The 26,884-nt window shown below is 45.2% G+C and overlaps 1 protein-coding gene across 2 annotated transcripts in view; it reads left to right on the top strand.

Moving 5' to 3' along the window:
* Positions 1-26,884, top strand: part of ITPKC (inositol-trisphosphate 3-kinase C) — a 43,039-nt gene that overhangs the window by 12,800 nt on the left and 3,355 nt on the right. For both annotated transcript variants that reach the window (XM_040406178.1, XM_040406179.1), the window contains 2 exons: positions 25,531-25,630; positions 26,502-26,715. In XM_040406178.1, the coding sequence (XP_040262112.1) occupies positions 25,531-25,630; positions 26,502-26,715 (314 nt within the window). The remainder of the gene's footprint in view (positions 1-25,530; positions 25,631-26,501; positions 26,716-26,884) is intronic.

Here is a 26,884-nt window from a genome sequence, read left to right on the forward strand (position 1 = left end):
GTGTGAATGCACCCTTACATGTAGATTTCATCGTGTGCATTGCAGGGGTTTCTAAGGGTGGCCGAAAATCTGCATAAAATCGGCCCCAAAAAACGCATTAAAAAAATGCACACAAATCTGCACTATTTATTGTCTTTTAGGTGCTTTTTTCTGCCTTTTTTTTTTTTTTTTTTTTTATACAATCTGCTGCTACTATATTACACTGCGGGGTTTTTTTTTTGGGCAAGAAAATCTGCGCTGAAAAACCGCATCTAATCCTAAGGCAGGCATCCTTAGGCGTAAGAAGATCCGCACCGTGCCCTCAATTCCACACAGATTTTAGTTTTCTTCGACATGTGGACAGTGTTTTTAAAACCCCGTCCACGTGTTGTGTTGTGAACTGCCGCAGGTTTTAAGCGCAGTATCCAGACCGAAGTACAGACATGTGGCTAAAGCCTTAGGGCTGATTCACACGACCATGGACAGGCCATGTGTTGGCGGCATCTCCCGGGCCGGCCGCGGCTCCCCCGACCCGGACTGATGGCATCATAGTGTTTTATGACTATCCTAAATTATTTCACGCAGTCAGTTGGGGTCAGTAAAGCCGCGGTCGGGGCGGGAGATGCCGCCAACACATGGACCGTCCACAGTCATGCGAATCGGCCTTTTTGCTGTGGATTTCACCCACAAACTCGAGCAGAGTTTGCTGGTGGGTTTTGTCTGTGGCCGAACCCTTAGTGTATGTTCACACAGTGGAAACGCACAACGGAACAGTGGACAAGTAAAATATTTTTTGGGGGGGAATCCACTTTCCTTATACGCGTCCTATTTCCCTTTATGCGGGAGACAGTCAACAAGACCTTCTTCAGACAGAATTCTCGCGCCCCCTTCCATCAGGGTTAGCGCTGCAGCTTTTTGGATGTAAGGACATGGGGTCAGCATTGACCTCCTGTGTTCTCCAACCCTTGACCTGTGTTGGCTTGCAGTCCTCCTTTCTCCATACCCTGATTGCTGGTCATCAGGTCATGTACCTGGACTAGCAGGTCTACAGGAGGTCAGGGGTTAACCAGTTACACCGACACACTCCTTTTTTTTTTTTTTTCTCCTCTGTCATGGAAAAATTCTCCTGGGGGTTGCAGTTACTGAGCAACTTTCCAACGTCAGCACCAACCCCTCCCCTCTGCCAGCGACGATTGTGTTTTCAGAGAGCACGCTGTAGTGGAGACCGGTGCAGGTCCTGGTAATGTACCCTCTGCACACCTTCCTGCATCCTTTACAAGGGGAACGCTTCCTAGGACACATCTTTTGGTAGTGAGTCACCTGTGGTCTGCAACCTGTGGGTCTCCAGCTGTGGTGAAACCACAACCCCTAGCATTCTCAGATTGACGCAGACTTGGGAGTTGTGTCCTCGCAACAGCTGGAGAGCTGCGGGTTAAGGAAGGTTGTATGTCTCCTCTGATGGTTCCTAGTAGGCATTTCTTTACTTGGCAGAAGATAATGGGGCAGAGGGTTTTGGCCTTTTTTTGTAGTGTGTGGTTTTCATTGAACCAGCGCGTTTTGGGTCTATCTGGGATATTCTTTTAGCCTATGGTATGCCGTGGGCCATGTGGGTGCCTACAGTCACGGGGCTAGGGTTGTGACTAGGGTAATATAGCATTGTGCAAGTTGTTTCCATCTGTCATGTAGGAGTGTGATGAGTAAAGTCCTCCTGTGGAAAGCTCTTGGAAGGAGATGTGTTGTCCTGTGACGCCCTATACGTAAATTATCGACGCTTTCATTCTGCACGTTGAAGTCAGTTTTTCGGCTTTAGACGACTGGTACAAGGGGTGAACGTTGACCCAAATTATGACCTCCCCACTTCAGATACATTTCCATAGGAGGGAACGGCAAAAGTGGATCAGCGCTCACTCCGGTCATAGTGCGGCTGTTCCGGCTCTCAAAACGTTTCAGATATTTTTTTATCTTGGCGGCCATCTTGCTTAAAGTGATCAGAATTTTTGTCGCATGTGGGTGGTGGGGGGTCCATTAATAGAGACCTGAATCCTTGTCCTGACCAGTAACTAAGGGCGAGTTCACATCTCCGTTTTTGGATCCGGCAGGCTGTTCCAGCGCAGAGCAGCCTGCCGGATCCTCTACTTCACCGCCGGATCCCCATTGACCGCCATGAGGTCTGACAGTGATCTGGCCGATTTCCGTAAAAAATGCTGGGTTTCAGCTGGATGTAAACTGCTGCATGCATCTGTTTTCTTCCACCCGATTACCACCGGACCCCCCCCATGGCAGTCAAGTAGAGCATCCAACAATGACGGATCTGTGAGATCCAGCATGCCGCTCTGTGCCGGAACAGCCCGCCGGATCCACAAACGGAGATGTGAACAATTCCTAAGGAGTGGAGAATTTCCCCAAATGCTCTTCAGAAGCTCTGGTGGTGTGGGCCTACCTCTAGGCGGGGGTATCGGCTCTTCACCAGGCATCTAGGTAGGCCGCCATTCTTCATCGGCCTCTAGACATCACGGGGATCTGGTATTTGTGACTAGCGAGCAACCGGCCTCTTTAAACACGTTTTCACCGCCAGGCATGAATGCCACGTCTCTGGTGCCAGCAGCGGGAAGCACCACCTGAATGACATGAGCGCAGGGTGTGTGACTTTTCATTATGCACTCATTGCCCTCGTTATTAAACGCAGTGTACACCGTCTGTTACTGATTCTGAGAAGAGATCGCAGGGCTGGACGTAGGGTTGGCACCGATCCTGTGCCCGCGTATTATTAGAAAATGCTTCATGGGTGGTTTCTAGGAAAATGGCTCATTAATAGTGGGGCCAAAGTGGGTTTATTACTAATATTTTAATTAATAAAATATATTTTATTTCAGCTTGGTACTACTCTACAATCATCCACTACAAGTGACTGGTATCTATCAGCCTTAGCTGACTGTATCAACTTTAAAGGGGTCCCCATTTTCTTTCTTGATGGTAAACTGATGAGACCCCCTGCGATCAGCTGCAGTCTATGATGAAACCTAGCCGCAAGTCTACATTTTCCCTGCAGCACCCACCGCTGGTGAAAATCCGCATTACGTAATGTCCATTGTCTGTGTAATGCAGAACAAGACGGGTCCTCCAGAGAGAGAGACGCTCTTGTAACCAGTCCCCACCCTGGATAATAGGGGGGGGGTTTACACGGCCCGAGGAGCAGCCGATTATCGGGAAGGAAGCGTTCTGCTCGTTCAGTGCGGGTGAAGAACTACATTTACATGCAGCGATCTCCTCCACGGTATGATCGCTCGTCCTCATACAGCTGCATTGTTTCTGGGCAGCAGACCGCTGTTTACTCGGAGGAGCTGCACCTACGCTTCAATGTTAACGGAGGAGTCCCCCCTACTGATAACTCAGTGTTCCCTAAAAGGGTATATGAAGCTATTATATCTGGAAGAGCATTAAAGCAAATGATTAAGACTTCCATTAGGGAGGGCCTTAGGGCCACGTCTAGCTCACACTTGAGCAGGCCATGGTTATATGGGATAAGTAAGTCTGTCTGTCTCCATGCCCCCTTTACATGTTCAGTTGGATGCTGTTTTAGTAGAGAATGCGGAGATAAGCGGCGCCAGTCTGTAGGGCCTCTATACAACAGCCTATGGCCAGCTTTATTGGGGAGCCTATCCCCTTACTGACCTCCTGTGATTTATAACTAGTATCCCGAATACTATGAAGTGTCTTCCCCCCCCCCCCCCCTCGCTTTTCGCCCTGACGCCGAACATACAGGACTCGCGTCGTGACTTGTACGTCTGTCAGAGAACGTATGCCTTGCACGAGGCTCATTCAAGCATAAGATGCAAAGTTCAGGTTTCCTTGAGGCATATCGTAACCACAGGACCCTGGGGACCTTGCAGAGATGGCTGTGAATTGCCGTCCGTCCTCCTATCCTATGGGTGGTGTATGAATGGTACATGTGTGCGCATTAGGGGGTACTCTGTACGTTGCGCGCACGCGTTTCATTCTTTTAGGCCTGAAGGTCCTGCCTGAGGGATGCTTGATGGCTCTGGCGAGGCCATGCTGCTGTGTAGAGGTGTGCAGGGATCCAGCGTACATCACGTTACACAGACTCCTCTGATCATCTCGCTAACCTCTAACCACAAGCAGGCCGCAGTGGAAACAGTCTGTCATCACATGTAAGCCAGGTGGAGCCCGATCACCCGTCACTGCAGGTTATCTGATCTTTCACAAATTGTTTGTGTGCTCTGAATGTACATGCCGTGTTATAATGGTGATGATTATTAATGCCTGACGTTGACTATAAAAAAACAAAAAAATTACAAAATCCATGACCTGAACCATTGTGCAACTCCCTTCCCGGTCTCTGTACTGCAGGCAGGCTGAGACAAGACGTTGTGCTCCGACATGCTGCGGTGTGAACGTGGCCAGACACGTTAGGGGAAAGTCTGTTGAGCGCCTTGTTTTCCACAGAAACAGCCACCATCTTTCCTGATGGTGCATGTCGGGGGGTGGGTTAAGGTTTGGACATGTTGTATTTCAGTACGTCCGATCCCATGTTCTTGGGGAAATAAACCGCCACCAGCTATATAAAAGGTGCGTAAGCCCATTAGGCCTCATGCACGCGACTGTTGGATGGTTTGCGGTCCGCGAATTGTGGATCTGCAGAAGACTGATTCTGGTTATGTGCATTCCAATATTTTGCGGAACAGAACAGCTGGCCCTTCATAGAACAGTCTTAGGCTCCATTCACACGTCCGTGGTGTGTTGCGGACCCGCAACACACCCGCCCGGCCCCCCTATAGAATGCCTATTCTTGTCCGCAAGCTGCGGACAAGAAATAGGACATGTTCTATCTTTTGCGGAGCTGTGGACTCGAATATCGGGGCCGCGCTCCGCAGATGCGGACAGCACACTGTGTGCTGTCCGCATCCATTCCGTCCCTATAGAAAATGAATGGGTCCGCACCCGTTCCGCAAAATTGCGGAACGGATGCGGACCCATTTGCGGACGTGTGAATGAAGCCTTATCCTTGTCCGTACTGCGGACAATAATAGGACATGTTCTATTTTTTTTTTTTTTTTGAGGAGCGGCTGTGCGGACATACAGAAACGCAATACACGCAGAGGCATTTCAGCTTTTTTTTGCGGCCCCATTGAAGTGAATGGGTTCCACATACGGATCAAAAAAAAAAAAAAAAAAAACGGAACGGACACTGACAGAAAATATGTTTGTGTGCTTGAGCCCTTAGATGAATGTCAGTCAAACCTGACATTTTCGCCAGCACCAGCCAACTCACTATGGGCTCATGCACATGAACGTATTTTCTTTCCGTCTCTGTTCTGTTTTTTTGCGGACCGTATGCGGAACAATTCATTTCAATGGGTCCGCAAAAGAAACGGAAGTTACTCCACAGGCATTCTGTTTCCGTATGTCTGTTCTGCAAAAAAAAAATAGAACATGTCCTATCATTGTCCGCATTACAGACAAGGATAGGACTGTTCTATTAGGGGCCAGCTGTTCCGTTCCGCAAATCACAAAATGCACACGGACGTCATCCATATTTTTTTCAGATCGTGTTTTTTTTTTTTGCGGACCGCAAACTACACACGGTTGCGTGCGTGATCCCCTTATGTGTATGGGGGTTCTGACTCTATCCTAGTGGCACATGTCGGGAAGGGGGGTGGGGGGAAAGAAGGATCGGGCATGTTGGATTTCAGTATACTCGATGCTTTGTTCTTGGCGAGTCTCACCAGAGACAGACGGCTATGTAAAATGTTTTGGACAAAACCAGCCACCATCTAATCCTTCCCAATGGCACATGTCAGGTGGAAAGAAGAATTGGACATGTTGGATTTCAATATACCCGATCCTTTGTTTTTGGGAAGATAAGGCTACTTTCACACCTGCGTTTAGGTCGGATCCGTCTGGTATGTGCCCAGACGGATCCGCACCTATAATGCAAACGCTTAGATCCGTTCAGAACGGATCCGTTTGCATTACCATGAACAAAAAAAAAAAAAAAAATTTGTTTTTTTTTGTTCATGATAATGCAAACGGATCCGTTTTGACTTTACATTGAAAGTCAATGGGAGACGGATCCTTTTGAAGATTGAGCCATACTGTGTCAAATTCAAACGGATCCGTCCCCATTGACTTACATTGTAAGTCTGGACGGATCCGTTTGCCTCCGCACGGCCAGGCGGACACCCGAACGCTGCAAGCTGCGTTCAGGTGTCCGTCTGCTGAGCGGAGCGGAGGACAAACGGAGCCAGACTGATGCATTCTGAGCGGATCCGCATCCATTCAGAATGCATTAGGGCTGGACGGATCCGTTCGGGGCCGCTTGTGAGCCCCTTCAAACGGAACTCACAAGTGGAGCCCCGAACGCTAGTGTGAAAGTAGCCTAAGCTGGCGCCAGCTATATAAGGGTGCCTACACCCATTAGATGAATGTCAGCCAAACATGCCATTTTTGGCAGCACCAGACAACTGTCTAATGTGTGGTGGTCCTGAGTCACTCCCAGTGGCACATGGCGGGGGGAAAGAAGGATTGTGCGTGTTGGATTTCATTATGTCCGATCCTTTGTTCTCAGGGAGATAAGCCTTTACCCTATTCCCCTATCACCATAGAGAACACATGAACGCTTGGCCATGCATGTGTATGGTAGGGTCAGGAGGAAGCCGAACTGCCATTCAGCTAACAGCTATCTAAGGTGTGCGGCCACTTATAGACTCGCATAGTCGGTGTGTAGGGAGCCACCTCTTTTTGAGATCCATGGATGGAAAGCGCTTGGGATTGTGGTGAAAAGTTGAGCACCACTGATCAGGACAGCCATGATGGGAATGTGAAAAAGCTGAGACAGGAGATGGGTGGGAACCTGGAAAGATTGAGCTTTCCAACAAGTCTGTGCATCTTCGGTTATCGAGAAGTGATCCTCTCCTTTAGGCACGTAAGACTTGGACTACACCCAAGCAAGGGTTCACATGGGTGGGGTGTTTTCCCCAGGCTACTAATTATTTTCCAGCAATAAGATGTTAGCGCAATGTCGCTGTATATATCTGCTGTACAAGTGATCTCCATCTAACCATCAAGGGATGTCCACCAAGACCATGCGATGGGACAAGGACTTGACTGCAAACAGATCTCTTGGTTTCTATGGTCATGCCATCAGCAAGTGTTTTTGAAGAAAGCATAGAACCAGGTCGTGAAGGACGGTTTTGTTAGAGGGAACCTTCACTTCTGCAGAGCAGCCCCCTCATTACTGATCACTTCTGCTCTCACCATCTTTCTTATCTGCGTAACCTGCAAATATTGAATTTGTATCCGAACAATCACCCGAACATTGGCGTCAGATTTCTCTTTTTCTTTCTTTGTCAGCAAACACAGCCGTCTGTTTGTCAACATTTGCTAAACGATGCGTGCAGTAAGATAAGAGGTGACATGGTGTTACATAACGTGGATCTGCTCGCCATGGCAGGGACAGGCTACAGACATCCCATACCTCCTCACCCTCTCTAGTACCACGCCTTTACCACCTATTTTAAAGGGCACCGTTGTTGGTAAATCAGATCATCTCCAATAATTTTAGGCAAAATTTAATTCAGTCAATTTCCTTCAGGATAATTCGTGCCAGATGTACTTGGCAGCCCCCAACCTTCATTTGTATTAATAGATGCTTGTGGATCTCTAAAGAGTTGGTTAAATGAAAAAATTCGACCTGCCCACTGCCACCACCAGGTGGAGCTGTGCAGACAGTGCACACACTGACCTCAGTAATATCACAGTATGCATTCAGCTCCTAAACTCCCCCCGGTGGCCTCTCGAGACAGGAAGAAAAATGGTGTTTGGCGCTCTGACGCCTACAAAAATCTTGATTTACATTGAACCTGGACCTCGCATGGTGGCAGAAGTGGACATTACTCTTTGAAACAGTAGCGAGTACACCTAGAAATTTACTAATCGCAACTAACTTCTTTCCTATGGTTTGTTGTGTAAACGTGAAGATGAAACCTACACTGAATTGTCTGTGCTTCAGTGAGACAGGCTTGGCTGAAGTTACAGAACCGGGTGGCAAGGTGCCCATCAGGGAGTGTTTGAAGAGACCTTGGTGCAAACTGAGGTGTGGTTGTGGTGTTTTTTATTTATTTTTTAGTTTTGTTTTCTTAGTGTTTTTTCCATACATCACCCTATTTTATTCCATACGGTTCCCCTTTAGTGTCATTTACATAAGCTGAGTCACCTAAATTTCACCATCCTTTGGCTGAGCTGGCGATTCTGGTTTGTCGAGATAAGACTAGGTAGTCAAGAGCAGTGCGGGCTGGAGCAGCATTGGAATGACAGCAACAGGGAATTTGTGGAGGTGAGGAATTAGTATTTTTTTTTTTTTGTTTAACCCCTTCTGACTTATACTAGAAAATCCCTTTAATTTTTGTTTCCTGAAATGTGAACCTGAAACTTCAGAGCAAAATGGTCCAGCCCATCACAGTGCTCCATTGTCCAAGAAATCTCTGAAGGTCTCCTCTCCTGGACACCCAGTGATAGACCTGTCCTAAAGACGTTGTCTGAGCCCTCCTCCCAAAAATTACTGACTGCTAGGAATCTGTTTAAACAGGAAATAAAATTAATACAACGCTGAGGCTTCCTTCCCTGACGTTTCGTCCGTGGTCACGTTGATGAAAGGTCTTTCAAAATGTGAGCTTTTTTTTTTTTTTATATATAACAGATTCCTGGCAATAAGTATTTTTTATTTATTTTTGGGTGGGTAGTCAGATTATAATTGAAGACGTCCCATTGAATGTATTACAATCACCCTTAAAAAAGGAGTGGTCAGCTCTCCCAATATGTCTGTAGTATTGTATGTTGTCGGTTGTGTTCTTCAGGTATAAATGTTCTTGAGCTCTTTTTCTCAGAATTTATTGTTCTTCATGGAAATGCATGAATATTTGGGTGCCATCATTCTTATCAAGAGGGTGGTTTTGCAAACTTCTGACGAGTTGGCATCAATGGTGGTCGATGAGCTGGTAGCCCTACTCTTTGCTGGAAAGAATGGATTCCCTTTAGAGTTGAGTTCCAGCATGTCTTGTTCCTGAGCTGCCATGATGGAAACGTTCTAGATTGTGAGGCATTTTGTAAACTGTCTGCACGTCCGGTGAATCTAGTAAAATGAGACAAAGGCGCAAACCCCCAGGCCCAAATAATACAGCCTTTATAACTGAGAAAATAAGGCTGCCGAAAGAGTGTTTGTTTAGTCTTAGCTTCAATTAAACCCATTAACCAGCTGCTATAAATAGTGTGTGGAAGTTCAGACTTGCTGGTTAATGAGTCAGTGAGCGCTTAAATCATGGTGACACTCCATAATTAATGAAATTATCAGAGATACAGAAGTTTTCCAAGGCCGCTGTCTTAAATTTACAAGTCGAGGCAAAGGATCACATATGGATTTGTGTTCAATTCTCCGTATCTAAATCAATTGAGGAATGTTCTTGTCTTTTCTACTAAACGTCAAGCAGACTGAAGAAGTGCCTTTTCCGTATTCTGTTTCTTACACCAAGTTCTGACAGTTTCTTTATTAAGTTTATTATGATGAGTTCTAACAAAAAAATTTATAGGTTTTTCTGCCCCTCTACATCCAACCTAACTCGTCTCACCTGAACTGCTACCGGGCTCCAGTTGCGTGCTGATTATCCCCCCCCCCCCCCACGACTTGCTTGATATGTAGTCATTGGTGACATGTCTTGGTTACAGAAAATAAAAATGTCATACCCCACCCCACCCCTTTCTTAACAATTTATCTGATTTTTTTTGTTGGCAAGATGGGAAATATCTGGTCAGTTGATTACTATAAGAATCCACTGAAGAGAATCTGGCCATGATTCTGGAGCTCCTGGACCTCTGGATCTTTCTTCCCTGGTTATGCCAATGGTCAACGTTACCTGTTTAGTGTGGAGACAGTCTAAATTGTTCAGTTGTGTAATGTCTTAGGTGATGCCCCTTTCACTATATTACTTTTTTCCATATTAACCGCAGGGGGCCTTTGAAATTAGGTATCCTAAACAGTAAAGACCCTATGAAGTCATTCTGAGTTCGAGTAGGCCTCCAGAGAGAACTTTTTTTGGAGGCCCCAACCTGTCTGATAAATACACTAGCAGACAATTTATTTCAGTAGGCACCATGTAATTCCTCACTTCCCCTGCGGAGGCAGTGCTAGGGAATTGAACACTTGCTGTCAGAGTCTCCCACACATTACAGCTCATGGAGTACTGGGGTCCCGGAAGTGTGATCTCCTGTAATCCACTTCTAAGAAAAAACTGGCCATATTGAAATCATACATATTGTGAGTGACATTTCCATGTTTAATGAGTGTTTCATATGAATGCTTGTTACCAATAATAGCCCCATGTAAAGGTGCTGCAGATCACCCAATCATCAAGCGTTTTGCTCATTGATTGGGTAAGTGATCTTTGGTGTGGACACCTCAGGCATCATTTCTTGGCAGCAGTGCTTTGTGAACAGGGATCTGCTGCCCATAAACAATGAATTTTGTATGAGGACCTCCAATGATGAGCAAGCAATTACTGGAAAGTAACGCTTTTCCCCCCAAAATGTCTGCTCGCCCGGTATCTTAAGGGACAGCAATGGAGATAACTGGTGAACGGAAGGATCGGTTAACATTCGTGATGGTGTTTAGGTCGCCATACATTTTAGATGAATGTCAACAAAACTCAACAATTTTGGTGGGACCAGCTCTTGTGTATGGAGGTGGGTTGACGCCCGACTCTCTCTTGACATCTTCTAATGTTGAAGGCATGTTGGATTTCAGCATGCCCGACCAGTTGAACAACAGGTATCTAAGGTACAGTCTTGTGAAAAAATTAGGACACCCTTTGAAAGCATGTGTTTTTTTGTAACATTTTTAATAAATGGTTATTTCATCTCCGTTTCAACAATACAGAGAGATTAAAGTAATCCGACTAAACAAAGAAAACTGAAGAAAAGTCTTTTCAAGATCTTCTGTAAATGTCATTCTACAAAAATGCCTATTCTAACTGAGGAAAAAGATAGGACACCCTTGCCCCTAATAGCGAGTGTTACCTCCTTTGGCTGAAATAACTGCAGTGAGACGGTTCTTGTAGCTACTTCGACATCGGTCTGAGGAAATTTTACCCCACTCCTCAATGCAGAACTTTTTCAGCTGTGAGATGTTTGAGGGGTTTCTTGCACGTACAGCCCTTTTCAAGTCACCCCACAGCATCTCAATGGGATTCAAATCTGGACTTTGACTTGGCCATTCCAGGACTCTCCATTTCTTCTTTTTCAGCCAATCTTTGGTTGATTTACTAGTATGTTTTGGGTCATTGTCATGTTGCATGGTCCAGTTCCGCTTCAGCTTTAATTTTCTAACTGATGGTCTCACATGTTCTTCAAGCACCTTCTGATACACAGTAGAATTCATCGTGGATTCTATGATGGTGAGCTGACCAGGTCCTGCTGCAGCAAAGCAGCCCCAAACCATGACACTTCCACCTCCATGCTTCACAGTTGGTATGAGGTTCTTTTCTTGGAATGCTGTGTTTGGTTTACGCCAAACATGTCCTCTGCTGTTGTGTCCAAATAATTCAATTTTGGACTCATCTGTCCAAAGAACATTATTCCAGAAGTCCTGGTCTTTGTCAACTTTATCGCTGGCAAATGTCAGTCTGGCCTCGATGTTTCTCTTGGAAAGCAAAGGTTTCCTCCTTGCACACCTCCCATGCAAGTTAAACTTGTACAGTCTCTTTCTGATTGTAGAGGCATGTACTTCTACATCAACAGTAGCCAGAGCCTGCTGTAGTTCTCGAGATGACACTTTAGGGTTTTTGGATACCTCTTTTAGCATCTTGCGGTCTGCTCTTGGGGTGAACTTGCTGGGGCGACCAGTCCTGGGCATGTTGGCAGTTGTTTTGAAAGCCCTCCACTTGTAGACTATCTTCCGGACAGTGGAATGGCTGATTTCAAAATCTTTTGAGATCTTTTTAAATCCCTTCCCAGACTCATAGGCTGCTACAATCTTTTTTCTGAAGTCCTCTGACAGCTCTTTTGCTCTCACCATGGTGCTCACTCTCACTTCAACAGTCAGGAGCACACCAAACTAAATGTCTGAGGTTTAAATAGGGCAAGCCTCATTCAACATGCAGAGTAACGATCTACTAATTATGTGCACCTGGTGTGATATACCTGTGTGAGATCTGAGCCAATTTAAGAGGGAATACATGTGAGGGTGTCCTATCTTTTTCCTCAGTTAGAATAGGCATTTTTGTAGAATGACATTTACAGAAGATCTTGAAAAGACTTTTCTTCAGTTTTCTTTGTTTAGTTGGATTACTTTAATCTCTCTGTATTGTTGAAACGGAGATGAAATAACCATTTATTAAAAATGTTACAAAAAACCACATGCTTTCAAAGGGTGTCCTAATTTTTTCACATGACTGTATATGGCCAACTTTACGAATATAGAGAGCTATAACATATAATTGCTTTGGCATAGTGTTCATTAAAAAAACAAAAAGAATAGACAAGATGCATGACTACAGTGCTGCCCATAATTATTCATACCCCTGGCAAATTTAGATTTAAAGTTACTTTTATTCAACCAGCAAGTAATTTTTTGCCGGGAAATGACATAGGTGTCTCCCAAAAGATAATAAATCGATGTACAAGAGGCATTATTATGAAAAAAAAAAAAACATTTCTCAGCTTTTATTTACATTTGAGCAAAAAGTGTCCAGTCCAAAATTATTCATACCCTTCTCAATAATCAATAGAAAAGCCTTTATTGGCTATTACAGCGATCAGACGCTTCCTATAATTGCAGACCAGCTTTTTGCAGGTCTCCACAGGTATTTTTGCCCATTCATCTTTAGCAATGAGCTCCAAATCTTTCAGGTTGGAGGGTCTTCTTGCCATCACCCTGATCTTTACCTTCCTCCACAGATTCTCAATTGGATTCAAGTCTGGACTCTGGCTGGGTCACTCCAAAACGTTAATGTTGTTTTCTGCTAACCATTTCTTCACCACTTTTGCTGTGTCTTTTGGGTCATTGTCATGCTGAAATGTCCACTGGTGCCCAAGGCCAAGTTTCTCTGCAGACTGCCTGATGTTGTCGTTGAGAATCCTCATGTATTGCTCTTTTTTCATGGTGCCGTTTACTGTGATTAGGTTCCCTGGTCCATTGGCTGAAAAACACCCCCAAAGCATTAGGTTCCCACCACCATGTTTGACAGTGGGGATGGTGTTCTTTGGGTTGAAGGCTTCTCCTTTTTTACGCCAAATGAAGGAAACATCATTGTGACCAAACAATTCAATTTTTGTTTCATCTGACCATAACACAGAAGACCAGAAGTCTTCTTCTTTGTCCAGATGAGCTTTTGCAAAGGCCAAGCGAGCTTTTGTGTGCCTTATGTGGAGAAGTGGCGTCCCCCTTGGTCTGCAGTGTGCAGTGTCCGTTGGATTGTCTGCCTTGAGACATTGCCACCAGCAGAGCCCAGATTCACCAGGATGGCCTTGGAGGTGATCCTTGGATTCTTTTTCACCTCTCTTACTATCCTTCTGGCCAGCACAGGTGTCACTTTTGGCTTCCGACCACGTCCTCTGAGATTTTCCACAGTGCGGAACATCTTGTATTTTTTGCTCAAATGTAAATAAAAGCTAAGAAATGTTTTTTTCCCCACAATAATGCCTCTTGTACATCGTCTTATTATCTTTTGGGAGACACCTATGTCATTTCCCGTCAAAAAATTACTTGCTGGTTGAATAAAAGTAACTTTAAATCAAAATTTGCCAGGGGTATGAATAATTATGGGCAGCACTGTACTTCCTGCCAACATATTGAAACAAAGTGCTGTAGTAAAACTAAATAAAAAAAGCCATTGTGTATACCGTAGTTGTTTAGGAGCCCGTTATATAACGGCCTTGTTAATACATGGTCTCCTGTGACCGTTGTCTATAACTCGCACACAAAACCTGCACGTCTTTGTATGAAGTTCTTGGTAAACACTTCTCCTGAAGAACAAACAACGGAGCGGCGCAGCGGTCTGGCTATTTCTGTAGCCTTGTTTACTCATGGATTTTTTTATACCATACTTTTGTGTATCTTTCCTCTCCAACAATGTTCATGCTTGTGTGACTGTGTCACAGCCGAGAGCTGACCTGAGCAGGACAAAGAAAACCCTGTGTTTGGATAAAGCTGAAGTGGTTGAGTCATGGCTGGGCGGTCTAAAGAGTCAATTTCTTGACAAAATTGGGTTGCTTTTAATAGTTCTTTAACTATTCCCTCTGGGGGTTTAGATGTATATCAGGTCATTTGAGGTCAACGCAAAGTGCCCTCTGTCCTCTCTATTTATAGATGGGCTAAGAGGAGGCAACATTGGCCAACACTTTCATGCAAGACGTTGAAGGTCTGCAGGAGCATCCTGCCTGACTTGTTCTGGTGGTTATCTACATCTGGAGTAGAGTTGAATGTCCTCTATTGTTGCCTGTTATTTGTCTTTTCAGGCTAGGAGGAGGATTAAGGTGGCCATACAAATAGATTGTTGGTTGATAATTGGACAGCAGTTGAACATACGACCCTCTGCTTTCGCAGACATGGCCAGACACATTTTGCTCCACGTTGGCTGGTATAGTTGTTCAATATATCTGGGCGATGAATGAAAGTCTGGGAACACTTTCAAAGAGAGATCTTTCCTCCAACCAATGGATGAAAGTTTCAAACATGGCCGACTTCGTTTCAGAAGAAAGTGGCCTGTCATTGGTCAGCTAAACCAGTCGTTTTCACCCAATGAACGATCGTTTTGGTCAGTTTTAGACGAATGTGTATGGCCGATCTTTATAGTATTGTTCGGTTAGATTACTGGTATCAAGTTCAAAAAAGTATCTGTCTTATGATCACTGCAGATTTTCATATATCTCCATATTCACAGGATCGACATCTTCACCTACTGGGGAAAACGGAGTCTCAAGACCGCTTGTTTGCCCATTCCCATCCACAGCATTTAAAAGGGTTATCTCATCTGAGACATTGGTGGCATCATCACTAGGATATGCCACCAGTGTCAGATAGCAGAAAAACGTCCAAAAGAAGCAGGCTAAGGAACTCTGGGTACCAAGGAATCGCTTTATTCATGTAGCGTGTTTCAAAAGTTTGCCGATTTCATCAGACGGCATGCTTTTCGAAACGCGTAAATGTATAAAGCGATTCCTTTGTACCCTATCCCTCTGGATTACCAGCCTGCCGTGCTGTGGTTAGCTTCATTCCTTCCCTTGTAAGGTCCATGTGCTTCTCAGAGTTGTGCCTGCATTTGCGCAACTCTATTTGGTGAGCCTTATTACCTACCTGCTGTCCTAGGTCTTACTTCACCATGGAGCACCGTGTTTTTTGATTTCTCTCTTTCACCAATGTCAGATAGTTACGGCCTGGGTCCTCGAATGTTAAGGCAAGCACCGTGCATACGTGGCATTCTCTCCATAATTTTCTATGGTATTTCTGAAAATGGATGAGTGAGCGCGGCCACAGCCCTATTCGTTTCTATGGGACTGCTGGAGATAGCCGAGTCAGCGCTCGGCTATTTACGGCAGTCTCATAGAAATGAATGGAGGGCAGCCTTGTATGTGTGGTTGCTCTCCGCTCACTTTGGGAGTCCCGTTCTGGGGATGGGTGCTCGTCCCATAGCGATATGCCTCAGATAAGACAAGACCTCTAAGTGGAGAGGTGGGCAAGCTTCCATGTGGCCCTCTCCATTGACGTATATTTGTTACAGAAAGAGCCGTTTGAACAGCCGTAATTGAATGTTGCCCATGACGTCCATATTTTTGCGTGCCCATTTTAATTTGAGTAATTATAGCATTTATACCAGTGCTCGGCCTTCACAATGTCATACACATTCCCTCCTTGCTGTTAGTCATGTCCTCAGAATCCTTCCTTTATAAATGTGTCTCTAGTGGAAAATGCCGCCATTTGCCAATGAGGCCTCTCATAATTGCGTGATTTATGAAATTTGGGCGTGCGAGGAAAATCTGATGGTTCACACAAGGACGAAAGTAACTTCATTGTACTGTGCTTGCTGGAGTGCCCTGTGTCTTGTAAGATCAACAGACCTCCTGGGTCATTTCTCCTCAGAAATCTGGTGTGGTGTGGTATTACTTCTGGTAACAGAAGACTCTTTTTTTCCTACGGTGGGAAAGTACAACTTATGGCTCCTACGGGGAAAGACGTACTGGAATTCCTGAGCTTTACACAGATTCTTGCCGCTGGTTTTTCCCTAGTGAGTGCGAGAGACGGCTCGTTTTGTGTACGCAGGTACGTGCTTGGGGGAAACTAGAATCAGCTGACTGTGCTGAAAAGAATTTCTGGATCTGTGACTCCTTGTTTTCTCCAATTTCCGCATCGTTTTTGAATAGTGTCGGGTCACCATGCTCGTCCCGTCATAGATGGGGGGGGGGGGGGGGGGGGGGGGGTCGTTGTGCACATGTGGTGGTTGTTCGATCACCAGCAATGCTTTCTACGGCTCTGTCGACACTTTCTCTTGAATTTCCCTGGTCTTGCCGGCGAGCGTTTGTTCATTTTTACCTCAGGCATGTCATGAAAATCTGTTCCTGGGCTCCATTTTCCAGCTCCCTGCTACATTTGCCTGACAGATGGTCGGGAATTTACATTTTTCCTATTTCTCGTTTCCACTGTTTGGGTAAATGATGCTTTATTCCAACAGCTGCAGCCTCCACCGAACGGAGCTCCTGTAAACAGCGGCTTCGAAACGCAACAGTCACATATTTTCTTTTTCCTGACAGGAAAAGTGCAGTTATTAGACTCCGAAGCCTTCTGTAAGCAGCCATTTGTCACGGCATTGGCCTTTTGGACTCCGGATACACTCAGGAAGTCAGAAATGGTCTTGGCTGGAGCCGCTCCACATGCGATTGTCCCCAAAATTATACACGAGCTCAATTCCAGGATTCCTGGAGCGATGTGCTCCACTACCCTGAAGACTTGTGGTCTTTCCTCTAATGCTGCCCGTGGGGTGGCACGTTGTTTCTTTCCTGGCATCTTCTAGTTGGTTTGTTTTTCTTTTTTTATGTTGTGATTATTTTTTCTTTTTTTTCCAAATCTTTATTACAACAAAACATATACAGTCCATTTTTACTACAAAATTACAATTTAAAATAAGACTTTTTTCCCCCCTTACAGCACCTCCCCCCCCCCCCCCCCCACACCCTTGCGATGCGTCTCAAATCCCTCTATCACTTACAAAAGAAGAAGAAAAAAAAGAGGGGGGGGGGGGGAACTAAAGTGGAGAGAAGAAAAGAAAGAGTGAAGTCAGGGAAAGTCAAACACAGAAATGAGGGGAGGAGGTTTAACACCTCCAGGCCTCCCATATCTTCGTCCACTTCTCCTGAACTTTTCTTTGCTTGTAAAGAATATTTTCATAGTTTTTTACCTTATTAACCAAGCTTATCCATGTATTCAGCTCTGGGACATATCGTGAAAACCTGGTCCGAGTAATCGGGAGTCTAGCCAGAAACAATATTCTACCCAAAATAATCTTATATTTATGAGTACTTAACCTTAGGCTACTTTCACACTCGCGATTTGGCTTTCCGTTTGAGAGATCCGTTCAGGGATCTCACAAGCGGTCCAAAACGGATCAGTTTTGCCCTAATGCGTCCTGAATGGAAAAGGATCTGCTCAGAATGCATCAGTTTGCCTCCGTTCAGTCTCCATTCCGCTCTGGAGGCGGACAACAAAACGCTGCCTGCAGCGTTTTGCTGTTCGCTTGACGAAACTGACTCAAACGGATCTGTTCCCATTGACTTACATTGTGTGCCAGGACGGATCCGTTTGGCTCAGTCTCGTCAGGTGGACAGAAAAACGCTGCAGGCACAATAGAAAACGGATCCGCTTCCCATTGACTTTCAATGGAGTTCATGACAGATCCGTCTTGGCTATGTTACAGATAATACAAACGTCTACTTTCTATGCTCTGTAATATGTCACCCACACTTTCATGTGAAATATCGCAGAAAAAAACCTGTACGAAAGCGCAAGTACGGTAACTCTAGGTATATTAGCGCCCCCATATTGTGCTATTTGGGGGGGGGCGCGTATTAAAGGAAATACGTCCCCAAAATTTTTATCTGTCAGTTCAAACACATCTCCTTATTTTCTAATCTCTTTATTTTCTGATTTCTGAACATGATTATGGGGCGGCCATCTTGCCTGAGTTGTTCTTAACCGTATTAAGAAAAGTGCTTTACGGCAGCCCCATGGGCCATAGACACAATGGTCAGGAGGGGACCTCATTGACTTCTATGGGAGAGTTTTCTAGGCATGCCCTGTGCAGAAGTCATTGTACAAGGAAAGAATAGATAATAGGGATCAACCATCGGTTTTACCGATATTCAGGATTTTGACAGTTATCGCTATCGGCATCTATTTTGCCGATATACCGATAACGTATTGGGAACAAGGATCGCGCTGCTTTCAGCGCTCTGTGTTCCCTCAGCAGCACAGGGGAGAAGGAAGCAGTGTCTCCCTCCCCCTGTGCTGCCCCCAATGAGGAGAGAGGGGACAAGAGGAGGGGAGGGGCTGTGGCCACTGCGCCACCAATGAAGATACCTCTCTCATTAATTCATATACAGGAGGCGGGAGCTGGCTGCAGAATCACATAGCCGGCTCCCGACCTCTATGAGCGGTAGCTGCGATCCGCGGTAGTTAACCCCTCAGGTGCCGCAGTGCGCCCCCCCCCCCCCCCTAACCCCAGTATGAATCATTGGTGGTGCAGTGCGCCCCCCCCCCCCCCAACCCCAGTATTAATGACATTGGTGGTGCAGTGCGCCCACCCAAGCCCCCCAGTATTAATCATTGGTGGCAGTGGCCACAGGGTCCTCCTCCTCCCTCCTCAGCAGTGTAATCCTGGGGCTCCGATCGGTTACCATGGCAGCCAGGACGCTATTGAAGCTCTGGCTGCCATAGCTCCCTTGCTGCTGTGTGCACAGAGCAGCAGGGACAGTGTGAGGTCCTATTCACCCTGATAGAGATCTATCAGGGTGAATAGGACAAGGGTTCTAGTTCCTAATGGGGCTAATAGTGAAATAAAAAAACACACCAAAATATTAATTATTAATGAAAAAGAAAGATTTACAAAAAAAAATACACGTTAACAATAAACATATTAATTTTTCAGCAGATTTGTGTAGGAATTTAATTTTTTTTCAAAAATGAAAATTCACAGAATATCCGTATAAATTATCGGCTATCGGCCTGAAAGTTCACAGATTATCGGTATCGGTCCTTAAAAATCCATATCGGTCGATCCCTAATAGATAAGCTCTGACAGTCGGCTATTTTGAATGGTGGATCTTGTCTTATCTCTACACAGAGGTGATATCACTACAGGCAGGATTAGAATGACAGATAAGCAGGTAACTGCAGTAAAGTGATCTGTACAGACCAAGAAGTGGCGCCTATTGAGAAAACTGCTGGATTTTATGCATTTTGTTTAAATATAGATATTGACATGGAAAGTTTTAAAAAAAAAAAAAAATCTGCAAAAATTCTTTAAAAATATCTTAAATCTAAAAATAATTGTGATTTAAACATTTTCCGATGACACATTTCCTTTAAAACTTTGTAAAACGTGGAGTTATATGGAGCCTGTTTGCACAATCCAAACACAGAACGACCAGAATAGGTCATCAAAGAGGACCTGTCATGAGAGGGAATCTAGGACCTGTCATGAGTTTAGGGAATCTTCACCTAACCATGATAGCCATCGATCATGGCGCCATATTTTTATTTTATTTTTTTTAAGCTTCCCATGCTCCGTAGTTCTGGCCCCCCAATACCTTTTTTTACTCTGTATGCAAATAGAGAGCCAAAGTCCATTGGGCCAGAGACTAGCGCCATTACATTGGAATTTGCCAACTTTGTGCTGTATTTTTATTTCCTTTTGTTTTGTAGAAGCCTATTTTGACGTTATTCCAGTTAAAGGGGTTATGTCCTGATGTAAAAAATAAAAATCTGAGATCATATAGGACATGCCAATCTATTTCTAACAAATCTAGAACCAGTCCTGTAACACACATGGGTCCAGACATCTCCCCATTCATTGCTCCAGTTAGAGCTGGAATCGCTCCCCGTGTGAGCGTCCTCCTCCTTTGTGGACTTGGAGGAGCGGATGGCGTTGCCATGGTTAATAAAGCTTTGTGCCACTGCTCAACCTTGGACCTACAGGATCATACTGACAGCTTTATGTCACGGTCATCCTGTAGAAGTAAGGTCAGACAGAGGCACACAGCATTATAAATCAGTATAATGCCGTGCACATCTGCAAGTCCGGAACGGAGGATCACGCAGCTCAGAGGGTGCGTCCTTTCTCAGGGGGTTTCTTCTTTCTGCTGCAGCTCTTTTCCTGTAACTGACACAGCTTCTAACAGACGATAGGGCTGGTGGCAGTTGAAGATTTAAACTGAGCGCGTGCGACCGTCTCAGTGAGGTGGACAAAAAATAAGGAAATCAACAAACAGCAGGTGGCGCTAGGCAGATAGATTTCATTGACTAGCTTGGTGGCTGTACAAATTTTTTTAATTACATGCAATTACGAAAGTATTAAGATCCAGATGCTGGTTTGAAAATTGTAGAATATTTTTTTTTGTGGCACAACCCCTTTAAGAACCCCCGTCCTGGGGTGAGGATGGAAGATGTTAGAACGCTGGTCTGGGGGCAAATTGGCTAGTGTCTAGGTGGTCGCACATGATATGATTTTCCTCCAGAAGGGATGGATCTAGAAATTCCAGTCTCCATGAAATGATGAGGAAATGATGACTTCTTACAATTCTTAAGGTGCCGTTTAATTTTAGTATTCTCTAATCTTGCGAGGAAGTAATGCATTTCAGATGACCGCTCCTTACTGTGGAAAAACAATCATGCCTATCTGTGTCAAGTGGCCATCTGTTGGAGTCATTTTCCAGAGTCCTTTTTCACAGGTGTCATTTTTTTTCATGACATTTTCTAACCGTCTTGTAAAATATGGTCACAAAAATTCACCAAATCTAACGGCGTGCCATGCACAAATGATAAGCAGTCACAATACAGCTTAAAGGGGTTTTCCTGTTTGCATCAACATCCTTTAAAATTATCATTTATGACTGTAGCTGTAATTTTGTGATTTTTATTTTTTCCATCTTTTTTGCTCCTATCTTCCGTTCTGGGTTGTGGACACATGACCAGGTCCACGCAGCTCTTTCTTATTGCCTATGATATGTCCATGGGCGGGGCAGTGATAGGGGAAGGTCTCTATAACTAGCTGGGTGGGAGGAGCTATAAACTAGCTTGGAGGTGTGGCAGAGGAAGGAGAAGTGCATCATGGGTTTGGTTGGATACAGGAACAGGAAGTGCTGCCTACAGGAAGGAAACAAACCAGAGGGATTGGTTCACATGGCGAAAACTGGTCAGGAGAGTCCAAATTAAAAAAAGAAATGCATGGTGAAGATGTTACATGAGGAGAGCAATAACATGAGCATGTCTATTAAAGACCATAGTAATCCCGGAAAACCCTTTAATTATTTCTACCTAAAGTGATAGGCTTCAACCAGTCAGAACCCATCTCCTGTATCCCATCTGAGTGCTCTCCATTATTCCTGGTTATCACCCATTGTATGCCGGAGAGATAATGATAGTCAGTTGGAAATCCCTACCCCCATGATCACTACTTTTATGTTGCTTATCTCCAAGTCTGAGAAACATGTAGAAACTGTTAATCTGGCCAGGTGGGTGTCAGACAGCCATGTCTCCCAATCCTGTAATACAGGGGATAAAGCCACTGCCAGACACCTGGCAAAAGCTGAACTCCCTGCAGAAAAAAAAAGATCGGGCAATTGAATCACACGTGCCTGATCCTTATCTCCCCCCGATACCAGCTGTTGGGGGAGGTAGAGGGAGAGTCGGGAGGCCACACACACATTAAGGCTACTTTCACACTCGCGTTTGGTGCGGATCCATCATGGATCTGCACAGACGGATCCGTTCAGATAATACAACCGTCTGCATCCGTTCAGAACAGATCCGTTTGTATTCTCTTTAACATAGCCATGACGGATCCATCTTGAACACCATTGAAAGTCAATGGGGGACTGATCCGTTTTCTATTGCGCCAGATTGTGTCATAGAAAACGGATCCGTCCTGACACACAATGTTTCGTCAGACGGACATCAAAACGCTGCAAGCAGCGTTTTGGTGTCCGTCTCCAAAGGGGAATGGAGACTGAACTAATGCATTCTGATCGGATCCTTTTCCATTCGGAACGCATTAGGGCAAAACTGATCTGTTTTGGACCGCTTGTGAGAGCCCTGAACGGATCTCACAAACGGAAAGTAGCCTTGTTGGTCAGCTGAAATCTGCGGGTTCGGTCGATACACATCTAATATGTACAGCCAGCTTTACATTTAGGGGATCATTTATGAAGATTGGGGGTGCACCCAGCCTTCTGTCTCTCTTCCTGCTTGCCATAGACATGGCAGCAGCGAGCAGGAAGAGAGACAGGAGATGGCACGCACACCCGGCAAGTGCCTTCTCTTCATACAGCTGATCGGCGGGGCGTCGGACCCCCATATTGATGAGGATAGGTCATCAATATTCAAAGCCTGGAGAACCCCTTTAATGCCTAAGGGGGCACAGCAAAAGATACCAGTATTATGAGTGGCACATGGTGGGTGGTGGCTCTGTTACAGTTTTTTCACTGGGGGCCAGGAGCTCCTCTGCCAGAGCCGACACGGGGAAGGTCTTTCTTTCTGTTTTACGTCCGGAGCGTTCAGGTTTGGACTTCGTACAGTCACTTCAGCTGTCGAGAGTCGAGGTGTAGTCACATGACTGATCTAGGAATCTGTATAATGGCCCCAAACGGCCGTTAATGCCCCTGATTTAGGTTTACTTTCCTTTTAAGAGCATGTATTTGGAATTTTTCTTGTATTATATTTGCGTATCTATTCTCCCAAGTGCTTTGTATATCAGGTTTGATCTGTGCCGGGGCTCTTCCCCTCGCACATCCAGCAGGCCCGGCACTGGAGTTAGGACTTTGTTCCCATGCCGTGTAAGACTTGGGAGAATTCGTACTTTCAGTATAGTTTACACATATACGCATACACCAGCCGCCTCGGACTGTGACCGACCTGAATCTCCGGGCTCTGAACTTATGTGGGTGTCCTGCTGATGGACGTGTCTAGTGATGAGGTAATATCGTCTCGTACACGGCTGGTTTCCTAGTTTATTTTCAGGAGGGTTATGTCTTCAGAGGTCAGTATCTGGCTTCCATGTTCATTGGGATCTCCATGCTTTTTGTTGGACCCAGATCAATGTGCCAATCCTGATCCAGAAAACTCTCACTAGAGCATATTGCGGTGTTGGGCTTGACCGATTGATACCCTATTGATAAGTGGATTATTGGCCGCTGGGGATCCTCACAATTTCCGTGGGGCATTCACCAGATAGTGTTCAATGCAACTTGCAGCGCCACCAGTGGGGACATGGCGCATTACATGGTGCACGTTTAAATCAGCCAATGACCAAGTAAGTCACTACTTGTAGACACTGTGGCTAATAGATAGAGCCCAGGATGGTGGAACACCCTCTGTCTACTCGTAGACTGGGTCAATTATAGTCATAGTGGTCCACAGTTGATATTTTAAACCTCCTCTAATAATCAGTCAAGAAATGAGCTATGTAAAGGAATTGTGTTAGCATTGCTGGATATTACATACAGAGGTTTTGTGACATTATTAGAAGACACTTGTGGATCCTAGATGTTTTATCAAGTGGGGAACTTTAATTAAGGGGTCTACGGACCAGCAGATGATTGTTGATGGCCAAGCTGAACCTGGCGATTTTTCTTCGGGACCGGCGAACTATCCAATTCATGTTAGTTTTTCGGCAGATGTGAGTGACAACAGGATTGGACATGTTGAAATTCAACATGCCCAAATCTTTAGTTCTCAAGGGAGATACCCTGACGTCAGAGGTAGCGGCTTATTCTCCTCTCCCCTTTAAGAACACATGGACGCTCAGCCAAACTGAGCATGCATGTTATAGTAGGGTTGAGGGACAAGCTGTCACCCAGCAGCTATTGAAGGTGTGTGGCCACCTTAAAGCAGTCACAAAACTTTCTTTTTTTTTATTTATTTTTTGTAGATACATCAAAAGTTTTGATCAATGGAAGTCTGAGTGATATGACCCCCGCTGTTCTCTAGAATGAGGAAAGACAAATGCAAGCATATTGCACTCTCACTCCTGAGGATGGAATCAAGACGGGCCCATTCACTTCCATGGAGCCCGTCTCGTGCAGCAAGGAGAGAGTGTGAGATATGCGTGCGCTTCTCTCCCTGTGTTCCAGAGATTGTGGGGGTCTCGGCACTCTGAACCTCACTGAAAAGTTGGTGATGCTTTAAGACTGTTTGTTTCTTGTGTATGTCCTTTGAGTTGATTATGAGACTCATGCCTGCATCTTTTTAGTAATGCACCCTCATACTCGGACCTTCTTGAGGAGTTCACCCTCATACTCGGACCTTCTTGAGGAGTTCACCCTCATACTCGGACCTTCTTGAGGAGTTCACCCTCATACTCGGACCTTCTTGAGGAGTTCACCTTCATACTCGGACCTTCTTGAGGAGTTCACCCTCATACTCGGACCTTCTTGAGGAGTTCACCCTCATACTCGGACCTTCTTGAGGAGTTCACCCTCATACTCGGACCTTCTTGAGGAGTTCACCCCTATATCTGAACCTTCTTGAGGAGTTCACCCTCATATATGAACCTTTTTGAGAAATCCATCCTCATTTCCTGACCTCTGTATTGTTAGCTGGGTTGCAATCTCTCTCATGGAGTATAGTGTACCCGTTTTCTATTCCAGCTTGAGGGAATGTGTTGCTTTGTGGTGTTTGTGGTGGCAAGCGCCTTGTGACATGCAGTGAGTATTGATCGCCTGCTTTGCTTTAGGTGTCAACAAGCCACAGATGCCTGACCCAGCGTGTTCATACCTCCGGCGAGAGCTTGAGGATCGGCCAAACACACTATTGTTTCTTTCTCCTTGGAGTCTGTCCAGCAGTTTAATATATTTGCAGATATGTATAATAGCAACTTGCAACCATTTCCTCCCCTGCCAAACATTGCAAAGCCACAGGTCACAAAGTAATTAGATGACTTCTAGGTTGTCAGCTACAACTCCGTTGGTTTAGTTCTGTTAAGTGCAGAGAGGAACAGAGGAAGCAGCTTGCTGCTTTTTATTGATGTTCTGAGGTCACCATAGAGTCCATAACATTTTAGATGTTCAGAATGTTTCCTCTGTAAACTGTCTCTTGTTCCTCGCTGAGCCAGAATCTCCTCCAGGTGTCGGGGCGATCGTTCTGGAACTATAACCAGATTGCTGGGTGGTGGCTTCACAAAACATGCATGTTTCTGGTTCCCAAGATAAACTTGTGGTTGCATATGACCGTTCCTCCAGGAATTTGCTGAGCTCACTGTCTTCTTGGTTCTTCTTTTGCAGAGTACATCCTGGAGGAAGCTGAAGAACATGGTCCACTGGTCGCCGTTTGTGGTGTCCTTCAAAAAGCACTATCCATGGGTCCAGCTGGCAGGACATGCAGGTAAGAAAGCATGACTTCTCGGGCGCTCATTCTTGAAGAAATCTGCTTCTTGTAAACCTGAGCCTCAGGAAATGAGGTTTCTAATGGTCTACTTGCTATTTTATACTATAGAGTGACTTCTATTGATGCATCTCGGATTGAGTCTGTGTAGTATTTTACCATTGGATTCCGAGAAGTGTTTATTTAAACCAGATTTTCCTCTGTAAATTATAAAGAAGTTGGTCTGCTCTGTAGTTTCGCCCTAGTTATACAAACACACCTGGTGAGCGGTAAATTAAAGGGGTTGTCTCACTTCAGCAAATAGCATTTATCATGTAGAGGAAGTTAATACAAGCCACTTTCTAATGTATTGGGATTGTCCATATTGCTTCCTTTGCTAGCTGGATTCATTTTTCCATCACATTATACACTGCTCTGGTCCATGGTTACGTCCACCTTGCAATCAGCGGTGGTCGTGCTTGCACACTATAGGAAAAAGCGCCGGCCTCTCTGGTGGCCGGGACTGTGGAACCGCACATAGGCTGGTGGTGTTGTGTGTGTGTGTGTGTGTTTTTATTATATATTTTTTTTTAACTCTGTCCTCACAAGGAAACCATTTCTAATGGCCCCTTTACACGGGTCGATGATAGGCCAGATGAATGTTAATTTCTGATCACTGACAAATGATCAACCTAGGCATAAAAGTGACTATTCCTCAGCAGCACAATACCCGATGAGAGGAGGGGCTTGGATAAATGAATACTAGAATGATCGTTCCTTCTGTGAACGACCACTTGTTGATTCCTATATTGTCGATCAGCATTCGGACAGTGAGGAGCACTCGGGCATGTATAGGGGTCTACAGTAACTATTCACTCTTGTTTTTCTGTAGGTAACTTTAAGGCTGGAGAATTTGGGAAAATCCTGAAGAAGTTCTGTCAGTGCGAGCAGCAGTGTTTGGAATGGTTGAATCGAGACTCCTTACAGCCATTTGTCCCTGGTTATTACGGTGTGATCGAAAAGGAAGGCGAGATCTACAACCAAATGGAGGATCTTCTGTCCGAGTTTGAGTCTCCTTCCATCATGGACTGTAAAATGGGCGTTCGGTGAGTGAAGCATGGCCACAATTACAGTAGAGAATCCTACTTACCTGCTTCCCGACTCCTGCTCTCTCAGGCCTCCGCTCGGTCCCTGGATGTAAACTTCTAGTTTGACATCTCTGCAGTCAATCACTGGACGCAAGGGTGACCTGCTCCCCTTGTGTCACGACAAATG

This window comes from Bufo bufo, chromosome 8, assembly GCF_905171765.1.
Source record: "Bufo bufo chromosome 8, aBufBuf1.1, whole genome shotgun sequence".
Classification (NCBI taxonomy): Eukaryota; Metazoa; Chordata; class Amphibia; order Anura; family Bufonidae; genus Bufo; species Bufo bufo.